The sequence below is a fragment of the Hyla sarda genome, chromosome 2, assembly GCF_029499605.1.
Source record: "Hyla sarda isolate aHylSar1 chromosome 2, aHylSar1.hap1, whole genome shotgun sequence".
Taxonomy (NCBI): domain Eukaryota; kingdom Metazoa; phylum Chordata; class Amphibia; order Anura; family Hylidae; genus Hyla; species Hyla sarda.
The window spans coordinates 205,905,233-205,930,010 of NC_079190.1; the positions used below are offsets into that span (position 1 = coordinate 205,905,233).

At 39.6% G+C, this 24,778-nt stretch overlaps 1 protein-coding gene across 3 annotated transcripts in view; it reads left to right on the plus strand.

The window, feature by feature from the left end:
• Nucleotides 1-24,778, plus strand: part of FRMPD4 (FERM and PDZ domain containing 4) — a 461,151-nt gene that overhangs the window by 333,224 nt on the left and 103,149 nt on the right. For all 3 annotated transcript variants that reach the window (XM_056556172.1, XM_056556170.1, XM_056556171.1), the window contains one exon: nucleotides 17,017-17,177. In XM_056556172.1, coding sequence (XP_056412147.1) covers nucleotides 17,017-17,177 — 161 coding nt within the window. The remainder of the gene's footprint in view (nucleotides 1-17,016; nucleotides 17,178-24,778) is intronic.

Here is a 24,778-nt window from a genome sequence, read left to right on the forward strand (position 1 = left end):
TTTGACATGCAGCACTAGTCTGTCTCTCTTCACACCTATACACATAAATCGTGAAGATTCATTGAATAAACATGTGAAGGATAATATATCTTAACATCAGTATGGACATTATGCTTTATTAACCTGTCTGCAGTAGGAACGCCATGATCTATTGAGCATGTACATGTGTGATTAGGGTCCATAGAGCCCAATGGTCAAAGGTGTTCGCCCAGAATTACACACTTTGTAAGTGCATTGGTGGTAACTATGATACTTTAAGAGCACTGGACCACTGCAGCCTGTGATTGTTATATAGAATTCATTATCAGATGACATTATTGGTGTTCCAAGAGTCTCTGTTCACATTATTAACTTACCTAAGTAATAATGCTACTAAATACATAAGGCTTAGTTTATGTATGTATGTATATATCATCTCTAGCTTGGTGTGATCTTTTTCAATAAGAAGGTCACTCGATCTCAGTAATCAGGGGAGTAATATCTATCTAACCAGTTTTCAGGCCTGACAGATGTTGGATGAAAAATTTATATTATCTGTTTGACTCTGCACAAGATTGGTTTTATCCATGGGAATACAGGTCAGATGTAAGATGCACAATTATTTGTTCAAGGTGCATTCAAAGTAGTTGTGACACATTTTTTTTACCAGCCTTAAAATCTAATGAGAATCTAATCAATAACCCGAACTATCTGAATTCACATGCTTTTTACTTGAACTGTGTTGGGGATAGAAATCTAGACTCGATGTCCAAGTAGATTTGTTTTCCCAATAAAAGACTTAGTTAATTGCTCCAATCTTAACATCATCAAGATTAACAGTGCCAGCTAATCCAGAGGACAGAGCCATTCATCAATGAGTGCTCCACTATAGCGACACAAGGCACCAGAATATTGATTATACCTAACAAATAAGTTAGCATTTGCTAGTCACTTACCGGATATTAGAGCTGTAGGAATCGAAAGTCTTACTTTCTCTTCAAGCTGATGCCATTAGTACCTTTTAAAATAAAGTGTATTCATTTAAATTAATTATAAATGATCAATGGAATTTTACTGAAATGAGAAGCATGTGATAGTATCATTTACTGGTGATAAAGTAAATCTATACCACAAAGTGCTAGGCACGGAAGGTGACCATTTTTAGTAATGCAAAATATATACCATTACATATAGAATTTTTCAAAATTAGCATTATTTTCCAAGTGCAAATTTCTATTTCATTTTTGTACACAATTTTATTGGCAACCATATTAGCTGAGCTACTGGAACAAACAATGTTAAAATTTGCTTAACAACATGCATGCCGCAGGCAGAAAATAATAAAAGATGGTCTTTTAGTCCAGCTCCTCTTAAGGACACAGCCAATTTTATTTTAGCATTTTCATTTTTTCTTCCTCGCATTGTAAAAAATCATGACTCTTGTTGTATTTTCATTCACAGATGATTATGAGGGCTTTTTTTTTTGTTTTTTTTCGTGCGACCAGTTGTACTTTGTAATTACATCACTCATTTTACCATAAAATGAATGGCGCAACAAGAAAAATACTATTTTGTGGGCAAATTGAAAAGAAAACCGCAATTTTGCTAATTTTGGAAGGTTTTCGTTTTCACACTGTACAATATACGGTAAAAATTACATGTTTTCTTTATTCTTTGGGTCGATACAATTAAAATGATACCCATGATTACATACTTTTCTATTATTGTACTGCTTTTAAAAAATTGCTAATTTTTTAACCAAATTAGTACGTTTAAAATCTCTCTATTTTGACCATGTATAACTTTAAAATTTTTCCTTTTATGCAGCAGTATTAGGCTAATTTTTGCGCCGTGGTCTTTACTTTTTATAGATACCACATTTGCATATATGAAACTTTTGATAAAGTTTTTATTAGTATTTTTTAGGAATATGATGTGACAAAAAACAGCAATTTAGAATTATTTTTTTACATTTACACTGTTCACCATACGGCATCAATAACATTATATTTTGATAGTTTGGACATTTACGCACGCGGAAATACCAAATATGTTTATTATTTATTTATTTTTACACTTTTTGGTGGTAAAATGGGGTGATTTACATTTTTATTAGGGGAGGGATTTTTCAAATTTTTGTACTTTTCATTATTTTTTTTTACACTTTTTTTTCTCCCATAGGGGACTATTTGTAGCAATCATTTGATTGCTAATACTGTTCAGTGCTATGCATGGGGCATAGCACTAATCAGTATTATCGGCAATCTTCTGCTCTGGTCTGCTCGATCTCAGACCAGAGCAGAAGACCCCTGGAGACAGATGGAGGCAGGTGAGGGGACCTCCGACCGCCATTATGGATGATCGAAATCCAGCGGCAGCGCTGCAAGCGGTCCAATAATCCATTTAAAGTAGCGCACTGCCGCAGATGCCATGATCTGTATTGATCACGGCATCTGAGGGGTTAATGGCGGACATCAGCATGATTGCTGATGTCCGCCATTACCGGCGGGTCCCTAACTGCTGATAGCAGCCGGGACCTGCCGTACATGATGAGAGCACCACTCCGGTGCTAGGGGTCATATAAAGGGCGTAAATGTGCATCCTGGTGCGTTAAGTACCATTGCACCAGGAAGTACATTTATATACTGTGTAGTTAAGGGGTTAAAAACTGAGGTACAAAACATATCGTTATAGCATGTAGCTGGAGAAAATGCAATATGGCTGACACATTCAGGCCCTCATGGCCTTTAATCAGATTACTTTTTAAATTAACTAATTTACTCCAAATACCGTTGGTATTTGTCTTCATGCACTCAGTGCACATGATGAGCAGGCTTTTTTTTTTTTTTGACTCTGTGATATGTGCCATAGTCAATGTGCATAGAGAGGAGGAGAGGTGTTACCTCTTTGTTGGAAACCTGCCCAGTGCTGATAATGATATGATGTTGATGCTGCTCTCAGTATATACACACTTCTAGCTGAAAAGTGATCTCTTAAAAAACAAGGAAAAACATGAATATTTCTGGATATTTTTATGTCATAAAATTGCATAAAAACTGGCACTTGGCAAACTATAAATATAACTATTTTCTTCAAAACAAATTTTTTTATTTTCTTATAGATTTCCTCTAATCTATTCTACCTGTAATTGCAATCTAACATTATTATTATGATATGGTATGTATAATGTGTGTTAAATAACCTAAGGCATCTTTCACATTGCCATTGGGCTCCGCTAAAGGGAACTCCATCAGCAATATGCCAAAGCACTATTATTTTCTCTTCTAAACTCCGATATTCTACCGGATCCCTGACAGACCCTATTCAAGTCAGGACCAAGTGGTAACCGGGTGGAGTCAATTGTGCCCTGACCCATTTTGGTGGCATTTGGGACAAAATAAAGAGACAAATGGACCCAGAATGGGACAGAGCACAATAGCAATGCGAACATTTCCTAAGGCACATGATATATCATATATTTTTGCATGTACAGGACATGTTAAGACAAAAAGATACAAAAAATTAATACAGAGAGTAAATCTATATGTATATTAATGTATTGTTGAGTCAAGTGTTGGGCTTGCATAAAGGAGTTGTCCGGCAATAAAAACAACTTATCCGCTATCCTGTGGATAATAAGTGTTTGATCACAGGGGATCTAAACGTTGGGACCCCCCGCAATATCTTGCCTGGTGCCCAGGCTTTCTGAGAGGAGCGTATACTACAGACAGCACGCACTTCATTCATTTCTATGGGAGCGCTGGAGATGCCAGAGAGGCCACAGCATGTACTTCTCTCACAGAGTTGGGGCGCCATGCAGGAGATTGTGTGTTGTCCAAGCACTTGGACCCCTCACAATAAAACACTTATCCCGTGAGAGGTTTTTTGCCACACTACTCCTTTAATGATGGATATTTTAGCCTACAGACTGGAAAAACAGAAAAGTGTTTGTCAACCAACAGTTCTTTTGCTTTCACCATCCTGCATTGAAAATAGAATTACCTAGGACAAATTGGTTTAAACAACAGTAAATACCAAGAACAGACTGGTACGACAATCCACTGACCATCAGATACAAGGGTGCAGAGCCACTGGTTATGCAAGAGAAATGGGAACTCTAGCAAGGGGGGTAACTAGGAATATTGCTATATAGCTACTATATAATGAGCAAATGTCTCTTGAAAATTCAGCTGCTGAACACCACAGACCCACATACTATACCTGTGTCTTTCCCGAAAAAGGTTAATATTAAGCATCCTGAAAAGTCTTAGCTTTGGATGGAAAATCACACATTTTCTAATATCTGTTATCTGAACATTTGTTTTTCTTCCAGGTTTTGCTAAATGATATATTTGCATAGTTTGGTTCCATGTGGCTTACTTCTCATATTAGATAATTAAAAATGAAGCTAAATGTAAATGAGTTTATGCTCAGCATGGTGATCAGCAAAATGAACATGGACTAAGCAATGTTCACTTCGAAAATGTCATTCCAAAAGATACATACAGGGTTTATACTGTTCTCAAATAAAGTTGCTGTAAGTGTATATGTTATTTATGAGTGAGGTTCTGTATGCGGCTGACTGTCTATATGTAGTGAATATCCAATCAGTGAGGACTGGTATTAGTATATAAAGCAAGTAGTCATTGTGGCATTAATATAACACCTAGATATACAGGTTTGGCGGTGGCTGAGAAGAAAAGTACACAGATTTCCAGAAATCGCATATAATGCTGGTTATACATTGAATACAAGAGGACTTTGAACTCCTATATTGTCTTCTGTGAAGACTTGTTTTTGCCAAGGAAGATTATGGCAAATATCAGCAGTGTGCGCAGTTCCTACAATGCTTCTATGAAGCTTGTGTCAGTCCTTGTTATGTCTTCTGTGAAGACCGGTTCCTGGAAAGAAAGGGGAAATATTGGCACTGTGTGCCGTTCCTGGGTAGCTTCTATGAAGCTCAGTTTCTGTTCCTATGGGGTAAAAGAATTGTGGTGCATTAGCGCTCTCACTCTCACCCGCTGTGACTCCAGCCGGGTCCTGCGCTCGCTCTTCGGTCTGCTGGCGCTGGATACCGGCGAGTCTGGGCACGGAGAGGATCTTGATGTGGATGTCCTGTAGCATGTGATGTTGGCGTCATCCTCATGTTCACTATGCGGCACTGGTGAAGTCTTCTGTGATACTTTCCTAGATGCCGGATTTCTGTAAATAGCTATATGTAATAAGATCTGGTGGTGCAATAGATTAAATTATGCAATGCTAGATGTGTTTCGAGGCACTGCTCAGTCTCTTTTTCAATAGCTAAGCTATTGCTATGGAAAATTAGGCTGAGCAGAGCCTCGAAACGCGTGTAGCATTGCATAATCTAATCTATTGCACCACTAGATCTTATTACATATAGCTCTATATAGAAAACCGGCACCTAGGAAAGTATCACAGAAGACTTCACCAGTGGCGCACAGCAAACACGAGAAGGATGCCAATATGACATGCTACAGGACATCCACATCAAGATCCTCTCCCTCCCCAGACTTGCCGGCATCCGGTGCCAGTTAACTGGAGAGCAAGAGCAAGACCCGGCTGGAGTCATAGTGGGTGAGAGTCATCTGGTGAGAGGTGCTACTGCACCACAATTCTTTTACCCCATAGGAAATGACACTGAGCTTCATAGAAGCTACCCAGGAATGGCACACAGTGCCGATATTTACCCTTTCTTTCCAGGAACCGGTCTTCATAGAAGACATAGCAAGGACTGACACAAGCTTCATAGAAGCATTGTAGGAACGGCGCACACTGCCGATATTTGCCACAATCTCCCTTTGCAGGAACCAGTCTTCACAAAAGACAATATAGGAGTTCAAAGCCATTTTGTACTCAATGTATGACCAGCATTATATGGGATTTCTGAACAATCTGTGAACTTTTCTTCTCCACCACCATATCTAGGTGTTATATTGATGCCACGTGTTATAAGATTATCTTCCAGTCTATGCAACATACTCTTTCTAAACAGCCAGGGCTCAAGTCCTGCAGGAACGCGTGGGAACTGAGTTTCTGCACTATTTCCACAGCAAGAACACAATTCCCATTAGTAGGAGTTCGGCAGGACCAGCCCTTGAGTGGAAGAGTTCCCATACTTTTTTTCCCAGGACTTGACCACTGTAAACAGCTATACAGTATGTGCTACATTTGCATGAACTATTTATCTACTAAGGTGCATGCCTCTGCATAAAATCTTATTAATAAATTTTAGTTTTTTATATATATTTTATATATGATATATTTTATATATACAGTGGGGATCAAAAGTTTGGACACCCCAGGTAAAAATTTGTATTAATGTGCATAAAGAAGCCAAGGAAAGATGGAAAAATCTCCAAAAGGCATCAAATTACAGATTAGACATTCTTATATGTCAACAAAAGTTAGATTTTATTTCCATCATTTACACTTTCAAAATAACAGAAAACTAAAAAATGGCGTCTGCAAAAGTTTGGGCACCCTGCTGAATTTATAGTATGCACTGCATCCTTTGCAAAGCTGAGATCTGCCAGTGTCATGGATTGTTCTCAATCATCATCTGGGAAGACCAGGTGATGTCAATCTCAAAGGTTTTAAATGCCCAGACTCATCCCACCTTGCCCAAACAATCAGCACCATGGGTTCTTCTAAGCAGTTGTCTAGAAATCTGAAACTGAAAATAGTTGACACTCACAAAGCTGGAGAAGGCTCTAAGAAGATAGAAAAACGTTTTCAGATGTCAATATCCTCTGTTCGGAATGTAATTAAGAAATGGCAGTCATCAGGAACAGTGGAAGTTAAAGCAAGATCTGGAGGACCAAGAAAAATATCAGACAGAACAGCTTGTAGGATTGTGAGAAAAACAATTCAAAACCCACGTTTGACTGCACAATCCCTCCAGAAAGATCTGGCAGACACTGAAGTTGTGGTACACTATTCCACTATAAAGAGATACTTGTACAAATATGGTCTTCATGGAAGAGTCGTCATAAGAAAATGTCTTCTACATCCTCAACACAAAAATCAGTGTTTGACCTTTGCAAATGAACATATAGACAAGCCTAATGCATTTTGGAAACAAGTCCTGTGGACCGTTGAGGTTAAAATTGAACTTTTTGGCCAGAATGAGCAAAGGTACGTTAGGAGAAGAAAGCGAGAAGGCATAATGAAAAGAACCTCTGTCCAACTGTTAAGCATGGGGTGGATTAATCATGCTTTGGGGTTGTATTGCAGCCAGTGGCACAGGGAACATCTCACGAGAAGAAGGGAAAATGGATTCAATAAAATTTCAGCAAATTTTGGATGCTAACTTGATGCCATCTGTGAAAAAGCTAAGTTAAAGAGAAGATGGCTTCTACAAATGGATAATGATCCTAAACACACCTCGAAATCCACGGGGGATTACATCAAGAGTCGTAAACTAAAGGTTTTGCCATGGCCTTCACAATCTCCTGACCTCAACATAATTGAAAATATATAGATAGACCTTAAAAGAGCAGTGCTTGACAGACAGCCCATAAATCTCAAAGAACTGGAAGACTTTTGTAAGGAAGAATGGACAACGATACCTCAAACAAGAATTGAAAGACTCTTGGCTGGCTACAAAAAGCATTTACAAGCTGTGATACTTGCCAAAGGGGGCAGTACAAGATATTAACTCTGCAGGGTGCCCAAACTTTTGCAGACGCCATTTATCTTTTTCTGTTATTTAGAAAGTGTAAATGATGGAAATAAAATCTAACTTTTGTTGACATTTTATAAGAATGTCTCATCTGTAATTTGATGCCTTTTGGAGATTTTTCCATCTTTCCTTGGCTTCTTTATGCACATTAATACACATTTTGACTAGTGTTGCTCACGAATATTCGCAATTCGAATATTATTCACAAATATCGCATATTCGCGAATTCGCGAATTTCGCGAATATAGTGCTATATATTCGTATTTACGAATATTCGTTTGTTTTTTTTTTGTTTTTTTTTCACAGTACACATCACAGTGATCACCCCTTTCTGCTTCCAGCTTGTGTGGTGTAAAGAAGGCTGTAAAACTACTGTGTGAGACTGGCGTGCGAAAATTTGCATATGCGAAAATTAGCATATGCTAATTTTCGCATACGCGATTTTATGCATATGTGAAAATAAAACGAGAATATAACGAATATGCGAATATTCGCGAATATATGATGAATATTCGTCCATATATTCGCGAATATTCGCGAATTCGAATATGGCCTATGCCGCTCAACACTAATTTTTACCTGGGGTTCCCAAACTTTTGATCCCCACTGTATTTTTAAATACCACTATAAGGGCGACCTGCAGGGGCCCTGCAGCTAACTCATAGTGTTTTTTTTTCCAAGTTGTATTACCAGTTGCTTTGGTTTATCCCGTGAAATAAACACTACTTGTTTTATATACTAATACCAGTCCTCACTGATTGGATATTCACTACATATAGACAGTCAGCCGCATACAGCACCTCATTCATATATAACATATACACTTACAGGGACCTTACTTGAGAACAGTATAAACCCTATATGTATATTCATTCTTAGGTTGTACAGGGTACACAACCTCTTCATATACCAGTTCTCGTTCGATCCATCACACACAATCTATTATTATGAGCTACCTATAATCCTCTATCATTGCAAAATATATCTGATATCTTCAACTTATCTAACTCACGTATAACCACATGCCTTGACTTTACCTTAAACTATTATGTATTTTTCAAAGCTAAATAGTCATTTTCACCAGCATATGCTCTTCCAGATGGTGTCAACCAAATTCTCACAGGGCTCTTAAAAATTACCTTCTATTAATTGCCAGACTAAATAGGCCTATCAAAGAATACGATGGTGCTTCAGACAAAAAAAACAGCACAACACAATGAAATACAAAGTGTCTTCATAATAGCTTTTATTTGCTTTATGTACTCTAGCCAAAAGTAGATTTTAAATATAGAAAGTATAAAATGTATATACATTATAATTATATTTTTAGTATTGTTAATATATTATTGTTTCTGTAATGTTTACTGTATAGTGGAATAATATATCAATAGTTTGTTGCTTGTATAACCCTAATATTTTACTACTAATGCTCCTAAGCAGAATATTTCTGTTACAACATAATTGAAGAATAATTTGTAGAACTGTGTTGATAAATGAGTGGTTTATCAGTAACAATTGTGGTATAGAGGTTTACATATGGCAGTATAAAGCCTTTGCTTAGGCAAGCTTTCATACTAACATTAATGGGCTTGTTGGCATGCATACAGAGGCATAGCTATAGTGGGTACAAATGTAGCACTCACACCTAGGCCCTGGTTTCTGAGGAGGCCCAAAGGAACCTCTGCTATGCAAGAAGTATTATATATGACACATGGTAGTAGAAACCCTATAGCATACTTTTTTAATAATATGACTAAGGTACAGTGGCAATCACTTGAAGCTTTCAAAACAATACTTTATACAGTATATAGACAACATTTCAATGCCATATATTGTATGATAAATTTCCAAGTCCTTGAAAGCTGAGCTTGGACTCTCACTAGGTGCCACATTGTTTAGTGCTTGGAATGAGGTTGTAGAGAGGAAATCTGTTCAAAGGAATCAGGAAGAAGGCCAGGCCCAACCTGTTACATCACACTCCGCTTATCACCAGCCGAGGCAGGACATCTTTTCAACTGGCAATTAGTTGATTGCAGTGTGATGTTTCAGGCCCTAGAATGTTGAGGAAGACCAGGGCCAGAGGACGGGAGACAATTTCAGTGGCACCAGGGGAGTGCATAAGATAAGTTAGGTTTGTTATTTTTATTGTAGCAGCTCGGCCAGAATAATAAATAAAAAAGCTGTAGATAACCCCTTTAAGGGTGCATTCCCATAGGGCGTATACGCAGCGTATTTGACGCTGCGCAAAATTTATGGCAGCAGTGGGAAATATGCTGAGTATTCCTTGCTCACTATACACACAGGGCTTTCCGGCGGCAGCGCTATGCGTGTAGTGAGTTTTTGAGGCGGAGCCGCACGTCACAGACACGTCGGCACACGGCCCCGCCTCCAAAACTTACTACACACATAGGGCTGCCGCAGGAAAGCCCTGTGTGTATATTGAGTAAGGAATACGCAGTGTATTTCCCGCTGCTGCCATAAATTTTGCGCAGCGTCAAAAACGCTGCGTATACGCCCTGTGGGAACGCACCCTAAGGATGTGTTCTAATTTTTCAGTGTCTGTTTAATGTAACACATTTCTGTTGAGCAAAAGAGTGTCTTTTTTGGCATCCTTTAGGCTGAAATACATTAGTATACCATTTTTTCCATTCTATGAATTAGCATACTTTGCCGTGTTATTCTATGGAGGAATCTAGGGAAAAAACTAAACCATGTAGTATTTGAACAATTACATTGACGTGATCTAAGGTGATACAAGGGGCTCAACCCCAGGTGCAGTTGTGCACCTACTTTGGAGTGGAGGACCTGTACCTATGGATCACAATATGGTTTCACTACTGTGGTTAATGTAAACAATGACATTAGCTAACCCTCAAAACTGATGTAAAACTGAGACATTAGCCAGTATATCCTTATATGAAGGACACACTTGAGCCCGCACACCACGCCGTGTAGTATTTGTTGTTTGTTTGTTTATTTTTTTAACATGTAACCCTGATGTACACTGCTCAAAAAAATAAAGGGAACACTAAGATAACACATCCTTGAACTGAATGTATGAAATACTTTCATCTTTACGTAGTTGAATGTGCTGACAACAAAATCAAACAAAAATTATCAATGGAAATCAAATTTATCAACCCATGGAGGTCTGAATATGGAGTCAAAAGTGACCAAAACATCAGCCAGGAAGCATAGGAACTGAGAAGTGGTCTGTGGTCACCACCTGTAGAACCACTTCTTTATTGAGGGTGTCTTGCTAATTGCCTATAATTTCCACATGTTGTCTGTTCCATTTGCACAACAGCATGTGAAATTGATTGTCAATCAGTGTTGCTTCCTGAGTGGACAGTGTGGTTTCACAGAAGTGTGATTGACTTGGAGTTACATTGTGTTGTTTAAGTGTCCCCTTTATTTTTTTGAGCAGTGTACAATGAAAACATGGTGTGAATAAACACAATAAAAAACTAAGCCTGTAGAAAAGCAATGAGATCATCTTCTTTTCCTCTATTATAATGAATAGGGAAATTAAAATGTATTATAAATGTTTAGCTTTTAGTAGTATGGCTGACCTACTAAGGCCAAGTAACTAAGGCCTAAGAGTACTCTATTTGTTATGACAGAATTTCTACTTTGTGGTCTGCAAAACAATGTAAATTTTCATGGAGACTCCATGGGTTTCACATTGTTGACTCAGATTCTAAATTCATAATTTGTGGTACATGTACTAAAGGGGGTTTATGCCATATCTCTGGGGGATACTCACACTGTCCTTGTACCGTACATGTGTATGATGATAACCTTGGGGGTACTTTGACATTATCTATTTGAGCACCTCGTATGTAGCTCATGTTAAATACAGTGTAATTACACCAAATGTGGAACTTTCATAGTGTATGTGTCGGACCAGTGTAAATTCATTCCTTAAAAGCTTCAAGAGCTGCCTTTGTCTATGGCTGTAATGTTTCCAATGTACCTTTCAGTATTTGATGTTTATTTATAAAAAATAGACCCATCATATTACAAACATGTCAATAATTAAACTCTGTTGAAATACTATATAGGCAGAGGCAGAAATACCACACAATCTGTTCTGTTTGGAAAACAAGACACGTTCTGCTGATTTTTTTTAATGCATCACTTTCAAGATGTGATGAAGTCATGGTAGCCCGGCAATACTACTGTGGCATTTCTATGTAATTAAAGTGTTCCTGTCTTTAGCACAAAACATTTAATATAATGTAAAAAATAACATTATATGTATATTTGTAATATACATTGGTCAAAAAAATGTGTATATTTTTGTCCCTGCAGCTATCGCCTGTGTGTCTCTGTGAGGAGACCAAATACAGGAAGTGTGGGCAGGACAAGCAGGGCTCTGTACCCTGAGGACAAGCAGGGCTCTGTACACTGAGGACAAAAGGGCTCTGTACACTGAGGACAAGCAGGGCTCTGTACCCTGAGGACAAAAGGGCTCTGTACACTGAGGACAAGCAGGGCTCTGTACACTGAGGACAAGCAGGGCTCTGTACACTGAGGACAAAAGGGCTCTGTACACTGAGGACAAGCAGGGCTCTGTACACCGACGACAAGCAGGGCTCTGTAAACTGAGGACAAGCAGGGCTCTGTACACTGAGGAAAAACAGGGCTCTATGCACTGAGGACAAGCAGGCTCTGTACACTAAGGACAAGCAGGGCTCTGTGCAATGAGGACAAGCAGGGCTCTGTACACTAAGGACAAGCAGGGCTCTGTACACTGAGGACAAGCAGGGCTCTGTGCACTGGGGACAAGCAGGTCTCGGTACATTGAGGACAAACAGGGCTCTGTGCACTGAGGTTAAGAGGGGCTATGTACACCGAGGACAAACAGGGCTCTGTGCACTGAGGACAAGCAGGGCTCTGTACCCTGAGGACAAGTGGGGCTCTATACACTGAAGACAAGCAGGGCTCTGTACACTGAGGACAAACAGGGCTCTGTACACTGAGGACAAGCAGGGCTCTGTACACTGAGGACAAGCAGGGCTCTGTACACTGAGGACAAGCAAGGCTCTGTACACTGAGGACAAGCAGGGTTCTGTACACTGAGGATAAGCAGGGCTCTGTGCACTAAGGACAAGCAGGGCTCTGTGCACTGAGAACAAGCAGGGCTCTGAACACTGAGGACAAGCAGGGCTCTGAAGACTGAGGAAAAGCAGGGCTCTGTGCACTGAGGACAAACAGGGCTCTGTGCACTGAGAACAAGCAGAGCTCTGTGCACTAAGGACAAGCAGGGCTCTGTGCACTGAGAACAAGCAGGGCTCTGAACACTGAGGACAAGCAGGGCTCTGAAGACTGAGGAAAAGCAGGGCTCTGTGCACTGAGGACAAACAGGGCTCTGTGCACTGAGAACAAGCAGAGCTCTGTGCACTGAGGACAAGCAGGGCTCTGTACACTGAGGACAAGCGGGGCTCTGTACACTGAGGATATGCGGGGCTCTGTATACTGAGGACAAGCAGGGCTCTGTGCACTGAGGACAAGCAGGGCTCTGAACACTCAGGACAAGCAGGGCTCTGTGCAATGAGGACAAGCAGGGCTCTGTACACTGAGGACAAACAGGGCTCTGTACACTGAGGACAAACAGGGCTCTGTACACTGAGGACAAGCAGGGCTCTGTGCACTGAGGACAAACAGGGCTCTGTACACTGAGGACAAACTGGGCTCTGTACACTGAGGACAAGCAGGGCTCTGTGCACTGAGGCTCTGTGACATGCTCCCAGCTCACACTGCTGGATGATTGACAAGCCAAGAGCCTGCACAGAGCCCTGCTTGTCCTGCCCTCACTTCCTGTTTTTGGACTCCTCATAGAGACACACAGGAAATAGCTGCAAAGAAAGCATTTTTTCCCCAAAAAAATATAATAATGTAATTTTGTAACCAATTTATATGACAAACATTCATATAATGGTGTTATCTACATTATATAAAGTTTTTGTTAACAACAAGTACGCTGTAAAGCCTTCTTCAAAATCTTTTGTAGCATAAATATTTATCTAATTAAATCATGGGTATATTTTTATTTTTTACATTGATAAACAGGTTTATATCTGCTGTTTTTTGTATCAAAGTGATTATATACATTGTTTTAATTAAGAAAGATTATAATCGCAAAACTGAACTAAGGTTTTCTAAATGCTAGTTATTTCATCTACACATATAATTGAGATCAGCAATAACGTTCTTACAAAATCGAATGCTTATCCTAATTTAGTAGATCAATTACCCTTGTAATCATGGAATGATTCATCAAAGCTGTCTATGGATGCGAAGGGTGTTTCCTCCATTTTAAATAGATAGTAGAGAAATAAATCTAAAAAATTATACTTGTACAACATTTATATATTTATAAGAAGTAACACATGGGCAGAAGGAGACTGAGCTGAAAAAGGAGGAAATATGGCAATGAGAATGTTCACAATTATATTTCAGAGGCTATATGGAGTCTCATCACTACATTATCAATAAGCATACAAACCCTCTTGACCTCTAATTTATTTATATTGTATTTAAAAACATTGTCAACTTTAGTATTCATCTCCAGGAAGAATGGTATAATGTCTACTAAACATTGATTCTCCAGAACTGTTTTTTTGGGGGGAATGTAACTTTTAACTAAAACACTTTGACTGCACAATTCTTGTCCAAAGTAATCCACATTTATGAAGATTAAAAAACATAAAATAATTGAATAACATTTTTTTTACTGCCTTTAAACCCCTTTTTAGTAGAGGCAACTTTTACATGACAGCCTGGGTAGCTCTAGGTCTCAACTTTGCACATCACAAGTAGATGTTTTTAAGGCCCCATATATATATTAAAAGGGTACTCTGCCCTAGACATAGGATAGGGGATAAGATGTCTGATTGTGGTGGTCCAGCCACTGGGACCCTCTGCGATCTCTGGACCAGCACCCCGGCGTTCTGAACACGGACACTTGGAGCTTCTGTGTTTGTGATGTCATGCCATACCCCCTCCATTCATGTCTACGGGAGGGGGCATGGTGGCTAGTAGTGATGAGAGGCATATGCCATATTCGAATTTGTGATATTTTGCGAATATATGGACGAATATCGAAATTCGCATATTCAATATGTTTGCGGTTATTTTCGCATGCACGTATGTGCATGCGCGTGTGTGGATAACTATCTACCTGTGTATCCAAATAAAAGGAGTGGCACTCCAAGTAGGTGAAAAAGGTGTTGTCTTTATTGACTCCATAGTGAGCTCAACTACTTGGAGTGCCACTGCTTTTATTTGGATATCAACTTTGGATCTCTGACCCAGATCAATAACGGGAGGCACCCGTGCACCTCTTTTAGTGGAGTGCTGCTCTCTTCCTTCAAGTATCTACATATCTATCTATATTGTCTATCTATCTATATTATCTATCTATCCATCTATCTATCTTCTAATATTCTTTAGTGACGATATTTGCGAATGCACATTCTCATATTTGCAAAAATTTGCTCTCCAGTCTAATACAGTAAATAGTATAGGAGACTTCTTTAGACCACAAGCTGTAAGCAGGGAGGGATGAGATCACTGTGATGTGTTCTGTGGGGGGGAAAAATTACGAATATTCGTAATTGCGAATATGCAAATATGCGAAATTTGAAATAAATATTCGAATTGCAAATGTTCGCGCTCAACACTATTGGCTATTACACAGCCGTCACGCCTCCTTCCATAGACATTAATAGAGGGGGCGTGATGTCTGTGGTCGCCTGTCGTCTTGCACGGAGCGAAGTTCACTTTAGGCACCGGATGACAGGGGTGCCGTAACATCTGATCTTAAACATCTTACCCCCTATCCTTTGAAATTTTTGGGGCAAAGTACCCCTTTAATTACAATTCAGCTTACCCTATTGGTTTAAGCAGGGCCAATTGAATTTCTAATGTGTATGGGGACCTCCTGAAAGAAGGATTGGACATGTTGGATTTCAACTGTTGAACCCTTTTGTTTTACTTAGATATGTTACTGTTAGAGCTTTCTGGGAGTGGCTTACCTCCCCTCTCCCCATTTACAACACAAGAACGCTTAGCCTTACATGTATGTATGAACCAATACGTGGAGTAGAAAAAACGACCCTTTTAAAGGCGCTGCTGGTTCAAGTAAGAAGTGGATCCAAGCCAGGAATATTATAAAACACTGTGGTGATTTATTTGAGTAGATAAAACAATAAAAAGTACAAGGATGACGCGTTTCAGGGGAGCCACCCCCTTCCTCAGATCAGTCTAAATCAGTCTTACACTGATCTGAGGAAGGGGGTGGCTCCCCCGAAACACGACATCCTTGTACTTTTTATTGTTTTATCTATTCAAATAAAACACCACAGTGTTTTATAATATTCCTGGCTTGGATCCACTTCTTACTTGAACCAGCAGCGCCTTTAAAAGGGTCGTTTTTTTCTACTCCACGTATTGGTTACCATCAGGATTGGACTTCTCCTTCTCCTGTGACCTGGGCTTTGCAGCTGGCTCCCTACTTCTTAGAAAACCCCTGTGTGGGTTGACATGCGAATTTCCTATTAGTTTCTGGTAAGCGGCCATTACCTAAGGGCATCTCCTGCCTGGTGACACCATTTGTCACATTACTGCCGATTATTATAGTGGTAACGCACAAGGCGCCCCCCGTTGGTCTCTATTGTTTATTTTCAGGCATGTATGTATGAAGGGATGGAAAGATACATAAGCCAACAGATATTGAAAGTGTATGGGCACCTTTAGACCTGCTACATTAATTTGCATTAAGCTCCAAGTAAATTCAGACATGACTTTGTCCCTCTAGTACATTAACATTGTCACCCTTCCTGTGTGGTGTGACTTTATGTTTAGGTTTGGTATCTTGTTTATTGTAGGGATGATACTTATGTAATACTTCTAACCATATTAGAAGCAGATAACAGATATGACTGTTGTTTTCTAATTTCGATTAGCGCATAACTCCCAGTCACTGTGCATGAGCTGTGGAGAATTGTTTCTCCTATTGTGAGAGCATTTTAAAGATACAACAGAAGTTTCTTACCTTAATTGCTAATTATATAACATTATCCACCCATCAGAATCTCTTAAATTAAGTATAACACACAATTTCTTCTGGGCTAGATGAATTCAGATAATTAACACTTTTTGTCATGTCCTCAATGCTGAATGTGTAATTGCAGAACACAAATAATGATTATGTAACTAATGGGAATAATAAGGTTATACTTTACAATGTTCTATACAATTTTGATTGATCTATGTAGTACAGGTCTTAAGACAAAAGAGCTGAACAGTATGATGTATTTTTTCCACAGTCACTTGACACAAGCAGCGACCTTTGAAGACCCCCGAATTGAAAGCTGCCAAATCAACCCTCCCACACCTAGAAATGTGGAAATGAGGAGAGATCCGGTTCTTGGTTTTGGGTTTGTTGCAGGGAGTGAAAAACCAGTTGTTGTCCGTTCTGTTACACCAGGTAAGTGATTCTATTTGATCAATATTAATCAAATTGTTATCTGTTCTTTATCAATGGATAAGTCAACATTCAAGAATACTGTTTATTACCTGCTTTAACTCCAGAGACCTCTTTTATACAGCTATAAACAATAATAACAAGGACACAGACAAGACTATATACAGTCTTTTAATGAATTCAAAATATTTACCCTGTTTAGGTTTTTCACTATAGTATTATAAAACCATCTTAATATCACAAATTCTTGCATACTTACAGGGAAGTGGTGGGCAACCACTACTGTAATATATGAGTGCTAAATAACTATTTTAGTGCCATGGATAACTCTGTGCTTAGTATAAAATTGTGTAAAAATTACATTGATAAAAAACTTAAATCCAGCTAATAGTTGATAGGGCCTATTGACAAAGTACTCAATGCTGTGTAAGAGAGTGTACATCACTAGCCCATCTAACAATGTTTTTTGGAATGACGGCTGGTATCATAAATCATAATAAATCAGCTTAGTAGATTGTCCAGATCAGGAGAGCTAAGGCAGGAAACAGACTGATCAGTCTCTGACAGACTTTACTGTGAATGAGGCAGTGGAAGAAAAACTAAACATAACATATCAATAAACACCTATGAGAAAAATGTTTTGCACTCTGTACAAAACATAACTAAATGCATTCAAAAGTGTCAACACCGTTTAAAGGGGTTCTCCGGTGCTTAGACATCTTATCCCCTATCCAAAGGATAGGGGATAAGATGCCTGATCGCAAGAGTCCCAGGATCTTGCACACGGCACCCCGTTTGTAATCAGTCCCCGGAGCGTGTTCGCTCCAGGTCTGATTACCGATGACCACAGTGCCGGTGGCGTGTGATGTCACGCCTCCGCCCCCGTGTGATGTCACGCTCCGCCCCTCAATGCAAGCCTACGGGAGGGGGCGTGACAGCTACCACGCCCCCTCCCGTAGGCTTGCATGTAGGGGCGGAGCGTGACGTCACACGGGGCGGAGGCGTGACGTCACACGCCGCCGGCCCTGTGGTCATTAGTAATCAGACCTGGAGCGAACACGCTCCGGGGACTGATTACAAACGGGGTGCCGCGTGCAAAACACCGGGGGTCCCAAGCGGCGGTACTCCCGCGATCAGGCATCTTATCCCCTATCCTTTGGATAGGGGATAAGATGTCTAAGCACTGGATAACCCCTTTAATGTCAAGTGATCTTTCTTTAAATTAAACACAGGAGAAGATAATCCTAGTGGGAGACTTCGGCATCAGACATTTTAAGTTGATTCCAAATAACACTTTGGTGTGATGCAGCATGATCCACACAATGTGACCAAGTGATTTTTTTGGTGTCAACACCCCTGCCCAGATTGCTGTGTAGCCTCAGACTTACATTATGCTAGTTCTGCTGGAATGACAGTAACTCGGTGTAGCCATTCTCTATTCTTATCAAAAAGGAACCAAAAATAAGGCATTCTCCTCTATTAAATCCGAATTTTCCAATAGTGTGTTTAAATAGTTTTGAACCGCGTCATGCCAAATCTTTTCAATGCATGTAAGTGTGTATGGGTAAACCTTTCCATCAGACCCACTCCATACCCAAATTACCCACTACTGATGCTGCATGGTTAATGCCATAACTGAAAAAAAACATCAAAATTGCAGATTTTTGGTCACAATGCATATCAGGAAAACAAGTAATCAAGAAATCCCATGTAAATCAAAAGGGCACCTATAAAATCTACAGAGCGCTATGCCAAAAAGAAAGCCCTCACACAGCGCTTTTAGATGGAAAAATCTAAAAGTTATAGGGGTCAGAATAGGGCAATTTTAAGCACATTATGACTTTTTTAAGATAGTAAAATAAATGAAAACCTTTATAAATTGGGTATTGTTGTAATCACAAAAAACTATAAAATAAAGATGTCATTTTAAATGTAAAATATGCTGTGTAAAAGCAAAAGCCCCAAATTAGCTAAGTTGCTGTTTTTTATTCCAATTTCACCCCACAATTTTTTTATTTTTGTTTCACTGTACATTTTGTGGTAAAATGAGTGATGTCATTACATAGTACAATTTTTTTTCATTAAATCAAGTCCTAATATGGCCTGGTATATAGGAAAATTGAAAGAATTGATTTATGGTTCTTAGAAAGAAAGGAGAAAAAAGCAAAAATGAAAGATGACTTGGTGTTAACAGGTTAAACCTTTAAACAAGAAAAACTTGAACAAACAAAATGTGCTTTTTTCCTGAGACTGCTGTCATGGTTTTAGGTTCCCTGGAGCTGCATGGAGTGCACTGAGGATGTCTCATAGGAAAACAGCCTTATATATATATATATATATATATATATATATATATATATATATATAACGTTTTTATAGTGATATTTAGCTGAGTGAGCTAGGACACATGGGTAATTAGTTGGTTTTAGGTGCACATTTGTTACGCTTACAAAATAGGCATCCTGCTACTATTGAGCGGCAGCACATTTAAATGTTTGATGGGAAAGTAGGAGAGGAATGCAGTCAATCACAGCTTAATATACAGTTCCTGGAATAAAATTTATAACAAGCAATATTTCAATGAAATAGTTTGTTCATTTCCTTACAGGTATTATTTTTCACACCAAAATACTAATAGAAATGAAACAGCTGATAAATGAACCAATGCGCACAAAGACATTTTATTTCACTTTACTTGGTACTTGAAGCAAATCTCATTTGTATGCGGCATATAGCCTGTTACAGACTGTTCCAGGAGGATAGACGTCACACATTTGGGACGCAGCTGACATATAGTGCTGCAATAAGAGAATACAAATAAGCAAACACATACAGACATACACAACTGGAGGGTCTTGTATATCTTTCTATAATAGAGATGTAACAAAATCATAATGGGATACATAATAAGCCTCTGTATTAACTAACATTTAGCAGGTATGCGTGGTAGAATAAAAAATGGAGATGTCTATTGCTATTTACACTATACTGTAAAGCTGAGAATACTCAAGATTGGTGGGGACAATAAAACCCCTATATATGACTTCATATACTGTGAAATGTCACCTTTGTCTAGTGAATTGTTGTAACTTAGAAGATGAATCCTGACTAAAGTCAGTCTGAATTCTAATAGGATCTTCAGTGACTGGTTTAGGCTATTGCAAAGCACACAGACTGTATAATGGTTACATAAATATTTTTTGATACTTGTGAAAAGCTTTTACAGTTCAGAAATGGTTTTCATTTAGGCTATTGTATTCTCCGTTAATGTGGACCTGTCAGCAGGAAAAAAAGGTGTGTAAATAAGCAGATGGCTAGATAGGGCTAGTCATTGTAACTCTGGGCATCCCTTTTTTATGTCCTTTGTCCTTTCCAGTGTGGAGATATTAGCCTTTTTATTGTCATGCAAATTAGGCTCAAGAGCCCTGGGGGGGGGGGGGGGGCGTTTCCCAGCATGAGTAGAGCCCAGGTAAGTCTAGCCCATGTCCTCTTTATCTAGTGGCTGTCAGTCACATGATGTAATCAGATGTAAGCAAGCTAATGTGTCATTCTAAAGACGACGTGGCATGAGCTATGGGAATAAAAAAGGTATGCCCAGAATCCTGATGACTAGCCCTATCTAGTCATGTGGTTATTTACACCCATGGTTACATAAGGTTGAAAAAAGACCAGAGTCCATCAAGCTCAACCTATATCCCTAATGAGTCCCTACTGAGTTGATCCAGAGGAAGGCAAAAAACCCTCATCTTAGAGGTAAAAATTTCTTCCCGACTCCAAATAAGGCGGTCAGAATAAATCTCTGGATCGATGTTCTGTCCCTATAAATCTAATATACATAACCAGCGATGTTATTACTCTCAAAAAATGCATCCAGACCCCTTTTGAACCCTTTTACAGAGTTCACCATGACCACCTCCTCTGGCAGCGAATTCCACAGTCTCACTGCTCTTACAGTAAAGAATCCCCATCTGTGCTGGTGTAGAAACCTTCTTTCCTCTAAACGTAGAGGATGCCCCCTTGTTATACATACAGTCCTGGGTATAAATAGATCATGGGAAAGATCTCTGTACGGTCCCTTGATATATTTATACATAGTTATTAGGTCTCCCCTAAGCCTTCTTTTTTCTAAAATAAATAACCCCAATTCTGATAATCTTTCTGGGTACTGTAGTCCTCCGATTCCCCGTATTACTATGGTTGCCCGTCTTTGAACCCTCTCCAGCTCCACTATAAATTTCTTGTACACTGGTGCCCAGTACTGTACACAGTATTCTATGTGTGGTCTGACTAGTGATTTGTACAGCGGTAGAATTATTTCCTTGTCGTGGGCATCTATGCCCTTATTGATGCACCCTATGATTTTATTTGCCTTGGCAGCACCTGCCCGACACTGGTCACTACAGCTAAGTTTACTATTAACTAAGACCCCTAAGTCCTTTTCCACATCAGTCGTCCCAAGTGTTCTCTCATTTAATATATAATCCCAGCCCGGATTTTTTCCTCCCCATGTGCATTACCTTACATTTATCAGTGTGGAACCTCATCTGCCACTTCCCAGCCCAAACCTCTAACCTATCCAGATCACTGTCTAAGCTATCCAGTGCACTGTCCTCTATGGTGTTTACAGCTTTACAGAGTTTAGTATGATCTGCAAAGATTGCTGTTTTACTATTCAACCCCTCTACAAGGTCATTAATGAATATATTAAATAGAACAGGACCCAAGGCTGACCCCTGTGGTACTCCACTAGTAACAGTCACCCAATCAAAATAAGTACCATTAATAACCACCCTCTGTTTCCTATCACTTATCCAGTTACTTACCCACTAACACATATTCTTCCCCAGCCCCATCCTTCTCATTTTATGCACCAATCTTTTATGTGGAACCGTATCAAATGTTTTGGAAAAATCTAGATATACGACATTCAGCGATTCACCCTGGTCCAGTCTGGAGCTCACCTCCTCATAAAAGCTGATCAGGTTAGTTTGACGGGACCGATCCCTCATAAAGTCATGCTGATATGGGGTCATACATTTATTTTTATCAAGATACTCCAAAATAGCATCCCTTAGGAAACCCTCAAACAATTTACATACAATGGAGGTTAAACTAACAGGCCTATAATTCCCGGGTCACCTTTTGACCGCTTTTTAAATACTGGCACCACATTCGCCATGCGCCAGTCCTGGGGAACAGTCCCTGTCACTATAGAGTCCCTGAATATTAAAAATAGTGGTCTGTCTATTACATTACTTAATTCATTTAGAACACGGGGGTGAATGTCATCTGAACCTTTTTCGTAGGCGGCACTGTACTTCTTCCTTGGTTAGACAGGTGACCTGTACTGGGAAGTGTACCTTATCTCGCTTTATTTCACCTAGCATTTCATTTTCCTCGGAGAATACAGTTGAGAAGAATTTGTTTAATATATTTGCTTTTTCCTGATCCCGTTTATAATTTCTTCTTTATCGTTTTTTAAAGGGACAACTCTTTCAATTTTAACCTTTTTGCTATTTACATAGTTAAAGAACATTTTGGGGTTAGTTTTACTCTCCTTAGCAATGAGTTTTTTTGGCTCTACTTTTGCGGCTTTTATCTGTTTTTTACATATTTTACATTTTCTCTATAGCTTTTTAATGATTCTTCACTGTCGTCCTGTTTTAGTAGTTTAAATGCTTTATTTTTGTCATTTATTGCCCCCTTAACATTTTTATTCATCCATTTTGGTTTTCTTTTATTCCTGATCCTTTTATTCCCATAAAGTATATACATATTACAGTATTAAAATTTAAGATATTTTTAAAAGTCTCCCATTTAGTGTCAGTATTCTTGTTTTTGAGGACATTATCCCATTTTATATTGTTAAGGGCTTCTCTGAGTTGATCAAACTTTGCCTTCCTAAAGTTCATTGTTTTTGTGGCCCCTCACAAGATTACCTTATTGGAGAACAAGTTATAATGTATTATATTATGATCGCTATTTCCTAGGTGTCCTTCTACCTGCACATTAGTTACTGTTACATTATGCGCATGGTCCCATTACCTGCTGCTGCCGGCAAGGCTGGGACTCGCATCACGGGATGTGCCTGCATGCGAGCACCAGTCCTTCACTCACCTGGTGCTTCTCCTGCCCCCGCCTCTGCTCCGGCACGTGTGTCCCCATCCCCTAGGGCACGCGCGTGCCGGGGCTTTAATATTTAAATGGCTAATGCGCTCATAAGTGTAATTCACCTGTGGATCATTGATAAATTTCTCCACCCTCCTCACTTCCCTGCCGGATCTTTGTTGCCTTGTGCCTGAGAGAAAGCATTCCTGAGTATTGTCTTGCCGTGTATCTGATCATTTGTACTGTGACTTGACCTTGCTCCTCTGCCTCCTGCCTACTGACCTCTTGCTATGTCCTGACTACGATACTGTGCCGCCTGCCTTGACCTTCTGCTATCCTGACTACGAGCTGCCTTACCCAACCTGTCTTCTGAAACTTGAGTGTTACAGTTACTCTGTCAGATCTGTTGGTTAATATTAACTTTAGCATGGCACCCCCTCTGGTCATGTCTTGCACCATTTGGGACAGATAATTGTCTTTAGCTATAGTCAGAAACATGTTTCCTTTATGAGATTCACAGGTCTCAGTTTCCCAGTTTATATCACGATAGTTAAAGTCCCCCATTATTATCACCTCATTATGATTTGCTGCCTCTTTTATTTGCCTCAGTAATTGATCTTCTGTCTCTTCCATTATGTTTGATGGCTTATAGCAAACCTCTACCAGAATTTTTTTATTTTATCTCCATATATTTCTACCAATAATGACCCCACATTATTGTTTCCCTCCCATATATCCTCCCACAGTGTGCTCTTCAGACTGGATTTTACATAAAGACAAACTCCTCCCCCTTTACGTTTTGTCCAATCCTTCCTGAATAGACTATAACCCTGTATGTTGACCGCCCAGTCAGAGCTATCGTCCAACCAAGTCTCTGTTATACCCACTATGTCATAAATCTCCTCAGACATTAACCACTCCAGTTCGTCAGTTTTATTGGACAGACTTCTGGCATTAGTCAACATGCATTTCATTGGTGTATGTTTTTTTTCTCCCAGGTACATTAATAAGTCCCCCCTCTCTATCTACACTATCTTCCCCCTCTATGTTGTAGGTTCCCTCCCCCCAGTCCCTAGTTTAAACACTCCTCCACCCTTCTAGCCATCTACTCCCCAAGTACAGCTGCACCCTACCCCTTGAGGTGCAGCCCGTCCCTACGGTAGAGCCAGTATCCAACAGCGAAGTCGGCCCAGTTCTCCATGAACCCAAACCCTTCCTTCCTACACTAGCTTCTGAGCCACTTGTTTAACTCCCTAATCTCCCGCTGCCTCTCTGGTGTGGCTTGTGGTACAGGTAATATTTCAGAAAATATTACCTTGGAAGTCTTTGCCTTAAAGGACAACTGTAGTGGTCAAAAATCCCTGCCCAAATGTTCCCCAAACAAAAGTTATACAATTCAGTCAATTAGTCCTATTTACCTATATGCAGCCGTTTCTGAGATATTAGAGTTGCCAGCATAGCCCAGTAGTCCTGCGTCCGTCCCCTATTCATTACAT